Source organism: Dromaius novaehollandiae, chromosome 7, assembly GCF_036370855.1.
Source record: "Dromaius novaehollandiae isolate bDroNov1 chromosome 7, bDroNov1.hap1, whole genome shotgun sequence".
Classification (NCBI taxonomy): domain Eukaryota; kingdom Metazoa; phylum Chordata; class Aves; order Casuariiformes; family Dromaiidae; genus Dromaius; species Dromaius novaehollandiae.
The window spans coordinates 21,212,572-21,225,446 of record NC_088104.1 but is presented as its reverse complement, the minus strand read 5'-3'; the positions used below and the strand labels follow the sequence as shown (position 1 = coordinate 21,225,446).

Below are 12,875 nucleotides of genomic sequence, written 5' to 3'. Positions count from 1 at the left end.
CCTTTAACTCTCTCCTCTTTTACCTACGTCAAGGGCTTTTCTTATTTTTGTCCTACTTCAATTAACTTTTCCCTGTACAAATATGGAAATAAACTTATAATAAACTTTAGTCTTCCATATACTTCCATTAAGAAGTTCTCTTTTCTACCATCTTTAATGGTAGGTTTGTTTAAAGAAGTTTGATTCTCACTCTGAAATATTTTTCATGCTCATTTGCTGTGACAGTTAATGGCTTTGACTACAGCTTGTTCATGCTGTATTTTCTCACATAGTCCTCAGCTGTGTTAGAGAAAATAGGTGGATCTAGGATTACCTTTTTCCTAGTATTATTTCTACTTTATTTAATTGATAACTTGGGTACAACACTGATTGTTGAAGCTGAGCTTTGTATTACTCATCCAGTTTGGCCTGCTGGGTAAGAAATGTGTTTTTCATGAGTGCCCTTTCTGTTGGAAGCTCTCATGGCAGGAATCCTGGGCAAGATACTTGTGCAGGCCAGGAGCCAGCGTTTCATTGCATCTTCAGCAGAGGTACTAAAGCCCAAAGAGATGCTCTTTTTGTTTTACAGATATTGACTCTTTTAGATTATCCTAAAGCTTCTATTTGACTTTGTTTATGGTGTTAAAATACTTTTTCAATGCAGCCTTTTATATTCACTGCCAGTGAACCTGTTAATACATGGCAAATGGTAAGATTAACAGACTGGAACATATACGAGGACCTACCTGTCTACTTCAGTATGGCTGAAATAGCTTAAACTGCGTTTGTACACAGGATGTGACAGCAGCACATGTAGATGGATAAACCTACTCTTGCTGTAATGTAGAACTGCTCAGGTTTGAATAGCAGTGAAGCTCTCATAATGCATTCTTAGTTGTGGGCTAGATATGCCAGGCACTACCCCGTCAGGCGTAGGCAGCCCATATTACTGCACTCAAACCAGCTAAATTTAATTAGCTCGGGATGGTCTGCATGTGCTACAGTCATGTAGCTGACATGCAACAATAAGAGTGAAAATAACGTTATCTTAGTTGGGCTCCATTAATTAGTGGCCAAAGAACTTGGTGTTCGTCCAAGATCATGTTCGCTTTATCATTTGCTGCAGCCAGGCGCCGGCCAGTCTGTCTCCTTGGCGTGGAATCTGCTGCTTCATGTCCTCATCTTTCCCAGCGGGGCAAGCAGTGCTTGTCCTGCGCGGAGATAGAGGTACCTGAGAATGTCAGGAAGGGGCAGTGGATGGGATGAAACTGCAGCAGTGAGAGCTGCAGAAATCAGCAAGCAAACCCCTTGTACCCTACCCACATAGGAGCCTCGATAGTATTCATGGTACTGCAGACCAGTCTGGGGCTGGATTGCTTGACAAGCTCAGTAATAAAGCCTGTGTTCTCAGATGAAAGCAAAAAATCATATATAGGGATGAACACTGTGTGTGTGTATATACAAACATGCGTGTGCAAACACACACACAAATATACACACAGCCTTCTTTGCATTTATAGAAATTGAAGTATGTTGGGTTAGTATTTTTAAATATGAGCCATAGTTCTGAGTAGTTTTATTGGAAGAAGAGGAAGAGAAATTAATGTATTGCATGGAATTAGAATACTCGCTTAACACTGTTGCCAGATTTTAGTAGGTGATTTTGCAGATTGACTGAAACTATATGTGTACCTGGTCTTAGTAAGATAGCAGCTGTGTTGCACTCTGAACAAGGTCTGTTTGAAATGGCTAAACAGAAGCCATCGAATATATATATATATATATATATATATATATATATATATATATATATTTTCAAGGCTATAACTAGCCTTAGTGCGTGAGTTAACTTTTCTGTCTACCTCTGTCGTTCTGCTGATAGGCATTTCCATGGTTTGTGAGGGTACTTACCTGTTTCTTGCAGTTCTGGAGGCAAAATGGCTGATACCTATTTGACTTTTAAGTCCCCTTACCTTCCTACTGGTATAGCTTTTTTCACCTAAATACTCTCTATGACACAAGTGGAGCCAGTAAGTTTCTTGGAGGCAGGCCCAACCTCTCCTGTACTTGAGTCAGCCAAACCTGCTATCTAAGCGCCACTTTAGATCTTAAGACATTTGTTCCCTCCTTTGGGAATGGTAAGATCTTGGTCAGGCCAAGAAGAGAACTTCTGGTCTGTATGGTTTTGTGATTTGTTTGCCGAATTAATTTAAATTCAGGTCTGTTCCCTTGTCTGGCTTGTAACACAGGGAAGGGGATGCTATTTTTTCCTCTGTTTGTAACACTGATTTGCAGTTTACATAAAAATAGGGTCTGAGGCATGGGATCAGAACTTCTGAAACTGGTTTCACTGCTGAAGTCAATGTATTGCATAGCTAATGCTCTCATTTCAAACCATATGTTCCATGTAAATATGTAACTTACTCGGCATACCTTGGAGTTATGTAACGTCCTGCATGCCTTAAATCAGAGGTAATTTTAATGGGATTAGGCATAATGGTAACTGAATCAATGTGGTGTGATAGTGGGTTTAGGGGTTTATTCCCCATAGTCCTGTGTGAGTATGTTAATAAAACAGAAAGCTGATTTCAGATTAAAAAAAAAAAAAGCATATCTGATTTTCTTTCAGATGTTTCTAAACTCCAGCACGTATCCTGAAATTCATGGTTATTTGCATGCAAAGGAGCAGGGAAAAAAGTCATGGAAAAAGCTGTACTTTCTTTTGCGAAGATCTGGTCTTTATTTTTCCACTAAAGGTACATCAAAGGTAAGAAAAAAGGAAAGAAAAAAAAAAAAAAGAGAGAGAGAGAGAGAGAGAGAAATACAAACTTACAGCAAATGTTTATGATTTGCTGTAATATTAACCTAAATTTAAATTTCAACCTATAGTGTTTAAAAGGCACAACTTTTCCATTTGCTATAGATACAATATATAGAGATACTGTGGTATAAAACTGGGAAAACATAGTCTCAGGAAAAGTAGTTTCTTTTTGCCTGATTAGTTTGCTTCATTCTGGTTATATGTAGTTAATATTTTTCCAATGAGTTAGCACTGTATATTTTTAAAATGAGTTTTCAAATGGTAGTTAAAAATTTTGACGTTTTAGCAGGTGCTCTGAAAGATGCACACAATAGTTCATTATCAAAAGTAAACCAAATTAAAAGTAAAGTATAAAAAGACTTTATAGGAACATTTTTAGAGTTCTCAAATTTTATCACAGTTCAGTTTTTCATTTTACTAGTTCAATTTTCTGGTGGCAATACTGTTAATCTGATTATGGCAAAGAACATACGATGCAGGTGAGACATCTTTTATGTAAACCGCTTAAAACAAAGTTTTTTATGTTCTGAATTTTCTGTGTTAACTGCCACGGTGTTCCCTGAGCTGTTTTTGTATCCTTCAGCAGATATCTTTTGTTTGCTTCCTTGACTTTACTAACCTTGGAGGCTGGAGGTAATGCTTAGAAATAGTGCTGTACAGTAATTATTACAGTATGTTGTTTTCTCAGATTCTGAAAATATATTTTATTTTGCTGTTTGAAATGCATAGTGAACTAAAAACTCACAAAGTTACTTTTCAGTCACACTCTAATATTACTGTGGCTTCCATGTAGTGGATGTTTTCCTAGAAATCAAATCACTTGCACTGTGTTTTTTCTCTCTGTGGGAGAAGGATTTCTTTGACTAGTTTGAGGAGTTTTTTCTCTGTATTAGAAAGTGAATTTTGAGTTGCAACATCTAGATTTCATGAGACAACATTATAGTTAAAACTGGTGTATGTAAGACCATACTTTGGAACAGGACAACTACTATACTGTTCTCAGTTTCTTATCTGGAGAGGCTGGCTAAAAATAGTCTAATTGTATTATATCATTCTTCTTTTTAGGAACCAAGGCATCTGCAGTTTTTCTGTGAATTCAGCAATAGCGATATGTACATGTCTTTGACAGGCAAAAAGATATCTGGAGCACCAACAAACTACGGATTCTGCTTTAAGGTACAAGCTTATTATTCTTATATGTATTAAAGCAAGCCACAGATTTTAGGTAAGCATAAGTTTCCTTAAAATTTCTGCAAATAATATTCAGCTGTCTGTTATAAAATAGGAGAATTAGTGGCTTTTATTTCAACAGGTATTATCTTCAAGATATGCATTAATGATAAAAAAATGTGCTGTGGCCTTCTAGCCTAACAAATCAGGAGGAACCAGAGACCTGAAACAGCTTTGTGCAGATGATGAGCAAAGTAGGACCTGTTGGATGACAGCAGTTAGGTTGCTTAAGGTAATTTTTTTTGTGGAGTTAACTTCTTGTTTGAAGTTTACCATATGGAAATACTGATATAGTGAAATAGAGAGGTAACATTAATTGTAGGTTCTCATGCAATACCAATTAATTTTGTATGCTGAAGGCTTCTTTTCCTTCATCTCAGAGAGACGGAATCCGGGAATCATAGTACGGGATGGAACAATATCTTGACGCTTCAATCCTGCAAACACACTTAACATTACACACATGCTTTTTATGTAACTCTGCTGAATTTAGTGAGATTGCTGATGAATAAGGTTGAACGAAGCTACAAGTATATACAAGACTGGGACTTTAAAATGTTTCTAGAATATATCTATTTGTGATAAGATATGAACAGGTCAGTTGGTGTATTGAATGTTTAGAATCTAATGCAGATGTATACATTTAAAAAAAGCAAGAACAGTTTCCTTATTTTAACAGCATCTGTCCCTGTTTTTTAATTGCTTGTAAAGAAAAGCAGTACAAGTGTTATCTTTTACACCTGGAAAAAGTTTACTTGGCTTGAGATTGTCATTTAAAATGCTAACCATGTTATTTTCTGGTTTTAGTATGGGATACAGCTGTATCAGAATTACATGCAGCCTTATCAAGGTAGAAGTGGCTGCAGCCCTCTGAATATAACACCTATGGTATGTCCTACAGTATGTCCATGACTGAATACATTGTTTCTGCCATCATGCTATTTTTAAGTAACTTTTGTCAGTTACACTGCTGACCTGATCCTGCAAATCTCTGTATGTGTGAATGCTTGTTGAAATCTTTAGGGATGTCAGGGTAGACTAGACAGCTAATTAATTAATTTACTTAATTAATACAAATCTGGTAGTTCAGACCAGTTAACAGGCTTTTTCCCGTTGTCAAATCTGCAGTATTTTGAGAGTCCATTGGCTTATTATCACTGTCAAAGAGAATGGAAAGAGGATTTTAAGAGCAGAGCAGCAGAACTATAAATGAATTAAAAAAGAAGCACAGTGTTTAAGGTTGCACATGCTGTAAATTATTAATAAGTGAGCTTTAATAAATGCTTTTCAGTGTACAGTAATACTTCCCTTCTATTTCTTAAGAATGGTTAAGTACCTAAGATGAATTTCAGCTAATATAATACTGCCTGGACTTCAGAGGGACACCATAATTTGGCAGAACTGGATTTTGGAGGAACACCAGCCTGTAACAGAGCATGTTTGTCTCCAGAGTCAGATAGCTGGGATTGGATCAGTTTGTCTGTTTATTTAATACCTTGCCTTTCTCATCTTAGTCCTTTTCGAGTCATTTAACTTCAGTTTTTTTCTTAGGTGACTTATATCTCTTTATGTTTTTTGGTTGGTTAATTTAGGTAAGAATTATTTGTTGCCAGGACTTGTGATGATGATCTTAGCTCTTGCTGTTAAAATGCCTAAAATATGTAACTGCTTTTATGGATATTCATGAGAAAATTAATTTCCATAGTATTGCTAGTAAGCATGGCTTCAATATTGTGCCTAATGCAGTGACTGTGTTCTTACTTGCTGTTATGTGTAGCTGTAACAATAGCCAGCTGCTTCTTTTACAATGGATCTGGGAGCCATTATTGATTTTTTCCTCTCCTCTTATATTGCGATGTGCATTTCAGTTCATGTAGATTTTAACACAGGCTGCACCTATAACCAGTATTAAGCGTGGCACTGCATTATACTTGTGTGTAATTGATGAACTGAACAGCAAATTTGAAAAACTCAAGAATTAAGTACTGAAGTAATCAAATGTACTTCATAGAGGAATCAATTCAGTGCTTCACATTCCTGAATAATTCACAACTATCTCAGCTGCAAGGCGTTCCCTACACTGTCCTAAAGAGACACAAATGTCTCCTCTTATTTTGCCCTTGTTTTTCACTTTTGCAAAGTTCTTGGCAGGTTACAGTTATTCAGGCAGACCTTTAGCTTAGACTACAGTGTCAAGAGTTCCAGTGAACAACAGAATTACCCTCTTCCATTTCTGGTTATCTTAGAGGAATCTATCTGTATCCAAACAGGAACAAAGCAACTCTTTTGGTTTTCTGAATCAGGAAGCTTTGTGAACTCTACAGAAATCTGTGAATCTTACATTGTGGATATTTCTTTAATTTATAGAATGATAAAACGCTTGTAAATTATTTGATATCCCAGTGCCTGTCAGCGTTTAAGCCATTACAATCAGCATCAAACTTAATTGTATAAACCTGTGTTTCTGTATAATATATTGGTGAACTTGAAGGTTGTTTTGTCAAACTTTAATACTTTTTGTTCTATTGTTGTAAACTTGATCTTCACTTGGTGAAAAACAAAAAAACCCCTCTTTTTTAATAGTAGGTCCTATAGTTGTTGAATCTATGTCTGTTCCTTGATAGGATTTTGAAGGAAAATATTAAAATAGATCTTAAAATCTATAGAAATGGATGTTTTTTATGCTTAAATCTGGTAAACTTTGATTGAAAGTTTATGTAGAGAATGTATAAACTTATACCATATTTATAGCAAAATATTTCAAATCTTTATTTATCTGATGGTTCTATTCAAGTATTTTATTATTTTTGTGTCTGTTACTTGGACAGCTTAATATCAGCTTCCTGACTTGTTTTGACATGCAAAGGGATAGTTATAGTCAAATATATAAGTAGTGTTTATGGTAAAGCGATGTATTCATCATTCATCACAATGATGCAGAAAGATGATCTGTCCTGCTAAATTGTAAAATTGAGCTTTGCAGGAATGTACGAGAATTACAAATGTTCCCCAGAGTAAAAACAAATTTGGCTCTGATAGGAAACATTGCAGATATTTGAAACACAATTTAAAAAAAAATAGTTTTCTCAGAAGCTCTGTTTTAAAAGATAGAGCTTTGAAAAAAAACAAATGATTTTTTTTTTCCAGAGAAGCATTTCAGAAAATTCCTTAGTAGCAATGGATTTCTCAGGACACAGAAGCAGAATTATAGAAAATCCAACAGAAGCCCTTTCAGTTGCAGTTGAAGAAGGATTAGCATGGCGGGTATAAACACCTTTTCTTTATCACAATACTATTTCTGATTTTTTTTTCCTTACAAAAAAAGCTTTGAAATCATCTTTTTTCTGCTCTCCCACACAGAGGAGAGGGTGTCTACGGCTCAATTCACACAGTAGTCCTACTGCCATGTCTAACATAGGTATGTGTGAGTTAATTCATTGCAAGAGGAATGCAATAGTTGATAGTTTCAATAAAAGCAACATGATTTTTAAGGATCTTTATTTCTCCAGCTATACACAGATCTCAGTCATGGTTTCATCATAAAATCTCTAGAGATGAAGCTCAGAGACTTATTTTGCAGCATGGACTTGTAGATGGGTAAGTTAATTCTTTACATAACTCTTCTGAGGCACATTTCTAGTCAACAACTGCTATTTTCATGTACTTTTTATTGTGGGGGGAGTGGGGGGAAGGAAGATTTTGCACTTACATAATAGAAATAATTTTTTTTATATATAGGGCTATCTGGGGATCAGTTGGTTGCTGTTTTATATCTTCTCCCAGCAATAAAGCGGTGATCTAACACTTTGATACTGTCACTGACAGATTACTTATGTCTGCTCAGAGCCAGGCATTTGAGCTCTTTATTTGCACAATATTCTCTGTGAACCATCAACTTTGGCACCAGGGCCTTTTGTATCTCTTATTAGTGATGAAAGAATGAAAGCAAGTCTGAAAACATTGCTTAACCTTATTCCAGGATGAACTGTGCAGAGACAGCAATTGAAAAAAGTACACTTTTACTCAGGAAATGAGTAAAAATCTTACTATCCCTTAATGGTAAACAGTAAGCATCAGGGTAAGACTGTTCACTTTTATTTTTCTTCCACTTAAATATTCATTCAGAAAAAAATTACTAAGTATGTATTTCCTGTTCAAATCCTCCTATTTTTCACTTAAATATTTTTATCCTTCCTCATGTAATAAATGTAGACTTGGGCCTCCTTCATTCAAAGAGTTACTCTGTGAAACCTAAAGTTTCTCTTGATCTGTTTCTGGTTAGGTACCTGTAACATTAGACCACTGGTTACATTCCTTCAGTTTTAGATCAAGTATATTGCAATATTATTTCCTACATCTGCAGAAAGAGCTCTTGAAAAAAAAAAGGGGGGGTGTAGGGAAGAAAGGGGAGGCAAAAATAGTCTTACTCAGCAAGTTAGAAAATTTGCACTTTTTTTTTTTTTTTTTTAATTACAGGGGTCCCATTTTTAAGCCTCGCCAATCATTGTGAAACTATTACTGTACTCTGCATTGATTTCTGCATTTGTTACAAGAGAGGGACATGGGATAAATCCAACATGTATTTCTGAGGAGTATGCAGTTCTAGATCTGATGAATTTTCTGGTGTATTTCTGTGGCCACACACAGATACTGTTAAATGAGACCCAGGAAACTTGGGGAATAAAGAGCAAAAACATTTGAAATGAGAAAGTGAAAACCTTGCAAACATTAGCTTAGTACGATGTTTTTTATGTAGTATTCTTGGGCCTATTCATAGATATGCATTGTGGTTTTGGTGAAGATGATCCTCTTGAGAAGACTGTCTAGAACTGATTGGAATATGGTAGTGTAAGGAATCATGTGCTGATAGGCATGTATTCATGAATTGCAATGAAGACATGAATATATTAGAGCATTTGACAAATGCATTGCATTTTGAAGGGCTGAAAGAGTGAATTGTCACCAGAAATACAGAGGTTTTTCATGGGAATGAGAAGATTTAATTCGTTGCTGGGGAGAAAAAAAAACATATTGAGCTTGAGGTGCTTCAAAGATAAAACTGATTCCAAGCCAGAGATCTGCATATATAACAGCAGGTGGTAGGGCCCTCTGTAATAATAGATGAATAATATATGTACCAACAAATAGACTGTTCATAATGGCAAAGGACTATTATATAAAGTATCTACAGTAGTCTTGGTATTTGAATAACCCAATAACAGGTTAGAGCATGCTATGAGGGGATGATGATTTGGGATATACTGTTCTGGTGTGAAACAGCATTTTAAAAGCAGTCTGTGCAGCAACATTGCAGGTTTGATATTTGACCCCCCTAAAGGAATTTGAAGACCTTTCAATGATAAATGATTGACAGGTTTGCAAACCAGTCAGCTTGTGATGAGTTAATGGGGTAATAGCATTACCAAAATTCCCATGTCAAAATGCAATTGGTTCTTCAGAGAATTACGTATACATTTATGAAGGAATAGTTCTTAGGAGTCATCCAGTCTGTCTGAAAAGCTCCCTTCCAACCAGCATTTCTAGGATTCTATGAACTGGAGCCCTTTCTACATAATAAAGTAAGTGAGATTTTAAAGGTTCTTTGGCAAGTAAAGTAGGGCTGTTGTGATAAAGTTAGGAAAGAGTAAAGATCTTTATGTGTGAAGGAGAACAAATCTTGCTTGTCTTTACCGTTAAAACCAAAAAAAAAAGGTAAGAAAGTGGGCTTTAAAGGAATTTATGAATGGGAACAGAGTGGAACATTCACCTGTATTTTCTTTCCTATCCGATGTGATTACTTCGTGTGTTGTTTAATATGGATCCCAGTATTTGGTTGTAGAGACCTCATTTTGGATATCTGGAAAGTGCCACATTCTCACAATGCCATTTTTCTGAATTAAAAAAAAAAATCTGTCTGACCCTAATGACAGATATATGAAAGATTCAGGTTCATGCAAAGGATCTAACTGTGCTCTGAAAAATTTATTTTATGGCCATAGGCGGGGTGAAAGACCACTAGATGGTGAGAGAGAGCTTATTAGGAAAGCCTGAGTGTATGGAGAACTTTGTTCTTAAACTTGCCATGTGCTCTTCCTAGCTATATGCTGAGTTGGCAGCTATTCCCCATGAAAGAGGTAAAAACTGAATCAGAGTTTTGAATTAGTCTGAACAGAGGATTTAATGTTAATGATTAGGGACTCTGAATTTGTTAATTCCAGGTATTTTCTTCCTTTTTTTGTAAGAACAGGACTCTGAAAGCTTTGAGGATAAAAATAGTGTCTAACAGTTTGGATCCATGCCTTAGTCAGTGAAAGGCCACTATAAACCTTTGTTGTCCTCTTTCTTCTGCTGAAATCCTTTCTCATCATATAATAGCAGTGCCTGCATTCCTGATAAGCTGTTGGGGAAAAGTAGGTGGCTAGTTCTCGCTTGGCTGATAACTGCAAATCCATCTTGCCCATTATTTTTTGTATCCTGAAAGAGGCTAACGCTTGCCAATGACTATCCTTACATTTCCCTTCTTTGACATTTGATAGCTGTATCTATTCCACGCCTGCACAGTACAAGCAGTTCAGACTTTCTTCACTATAGAGCTGCACACCAGGTACTTCCCTCTGTCCTGCAGGTTCTTCTCTGCTGATATTCCAAACTCAGTGATTCAGTTAAAGCTGTCTCCTATTGGTATTCATCCGTTGCCCATACCAGATAATCTTGCCAGGATTTTGGCAAAATTCTGTCTGTCAGTAAGCTGGCTGGAACAAATTATCAGTGGACTAGTTACAGTGACACTGTTAGCAGGTGAGAGTGTTTTGATTTGAATAATGATGCCAGAAAATGAACAGCCTGTGGCTCAGTCTCAGTGAGAATTTTGCTGATGTGCAGATGTGAGCATGCATTTATGAATATTGGCCAGATGTGAAAATCATTCTGGAATAATGTATTGCATTACCTTTTTTGTAGACTTTCTGTTGAACTGCCTTGCAAATTGTCCCCAAGAAGATTGTAATTTAGGTAACTGTCAGAGTCCAAGGAAAAGCTTTGTTCAAAGCACAGACTTTGAGGGTGTTTTTCTATCTGTCTGAAGAGAAGCATTGTAATTCTATGCAGTGTAAAAACTAACACCTATGGTGTCATTCATTCTGAGAATGCATATTTTTCACATAATAGACAAGAAGATGAAGAAGAATAAAAAAGTATTTCCAGTGACACATTTTCAAAGAAATAATGATTATGAGCATAATTTTTGTAATTAACATTATTTTTGGTTTTCATTAATACTTATTGTAATGAATTTACAATGGTTTTAACTGAATGTTCACAGAAACTTTCCAGAGTGACCTTATTGTGAAAATTTTCAATTTCTTCTAGGGTATTCTTGGTACGTGATAGTCAAAGTAACCCCAAAACATTTGTATTGTCATTGAGTCATGGATTAAAAATAAAGCATTTTCAAATTGTACCAGTAAGTAAAATTTTCAGTTTTTATATATATTATATATACACAGTTGTAAAATAATATAATCATAATTGTAGAATATTAATGGATTGTTTGCATTTTACTGTTATATGGAATATGGTAGACATAATACCTCTATCACTAAGAATCATAAATATTCTCAGGTAGAACCGAACATTTCTGAGCTTTGCTTTGTGATTTGTTATGAAACTTGACTGGTGTCATGAAATCCTATGTTTTGGTTTACCTAAAAAGTGTCTTGAAACAAGGGACAAATCTATTTCAACTGGAACATAAGCAACCCTGCTGGCATGAAAATCATATTAAAATAAAGGTCATACTGTCTTTTTTCATTTTTTCAATCTGTGCACAATTTCTTTTTAGTCCTCAGTTTAGGTGGACTGCCTAAAACCAAAACGTGTGTGTGTGCTCGTGTTTCTCTCAGTATTTGAAGTCAAACATTTTTTGCTGACCTCCTTTCTTGATTAATGTTTTTGTGGTAAATCCATGTCCAAGTCTGTTTCAGGGGGACAGTTTTTGCTAAAACTGATATGCTTATTTAGCCCAGTTATTTACAGGTAACCTGAAATTTCCTATGTTGAAGTTGTATTTCCATCAGTTTTCATTGATAATATCATCTGATTCTTCTGCCAAAACTGCCAGCTTTTCCCATCGTTTCCACTTCCTCCAAAGGTGGTTTATACTGTTTTCTTTCCAGACTGCTTCTGTTGAGATGAGAAATACTTTAGCATTATGTGTTTTAACCACAGATGCTTTACATAGCTGAGGAGGCCTGTATCTTTTTCTTTTCTCTTCATAAGAGAATCTTCCTTCTGGGCCATATAATACTATAGTCTCTGTGTTTCTTCCTACTGAAGCTTCTAGGCCATTCTGCTAGACTGTTTCTTGGTAGAAATGAGCACTGTGGGATTTTTTCTTTTCTGATGGCATCCTGTGAGCATTCAGCACCATTCTGTATGCCTTATCCAGTGCTTCTAGCTGATTCCCTAAAAACCTTCCTATAGAATAAGACTGAAGGTTATTTGGGAAGAGGAAAGGAATGAGATTAATGGCAGGTAAAAGAATTGCCCAGGATTTTTATTGTGCAAATGATGCAGGATCCTCTAATGCAAAGGTGGTACCTATGCCCTCGATCCTATGTCAGCATCACCATATGCTCTGTGATGAGATCCTGGGTGTAAGAACTTCTGTGTGTTGACTCCTGTTGCTTCTAGTATTTGCTTTGGGATAGATGTTGTGTGGTTTAGAAAACCTTTTGAACTCTGTACAAATACTGTATGATTCTACTTTATTGGGATGTTGTTTAACTCTCAAATTTGAGAGACAGCTTTTTCTTTCCCTATCAGAAAATGGATCCTTTCTTCTCTA

The 12,875-nt window shown here is 35.9% G+C and overlaps 1 protein-coding gene across 1 annotated transcript in view; it reads left to right on the top strand.

Moving 5' to 3' along the window:
- Positions 1–12,875, top strand: part of GRB14 (growth factor receptor bound protein 14) — a 70,779-nt gene that overhangs the window by 52,500 nt on the left and 5,404 nt on the right. The window contains exons 6-13 of the mRNA XM_064514861.1: positions 2,609–2,746; positions 3,866–3,976; positions 4,167–4,262; positions 4,838–4,918; positions 7,178–7,294; positions 7,391–7,448; positions 7,540–7,627; positions 11,399–11,492. Of these exons, the coding sequence (XP_064370931.1) occupies positions 2,609–2,746; positions 3,866–3,976; positions 4,167–4,262; positions 4,838–4,918; positions 7,178–7,294; positions 7,391–7,448; positions 7,540–7,627; positions 11,399–11,492 (783 nt within the window). The remainder of the gene's footprint in view (positions 1–2,608; positions 2,747–3,865; positions 3,977–4,166; positions 4,263–4,837; positions 4,919–7,177; positions 7,295–7,390; positions 7,449–7,539; positions 7,628–11,398; positions 11,493–12,875) is intronic.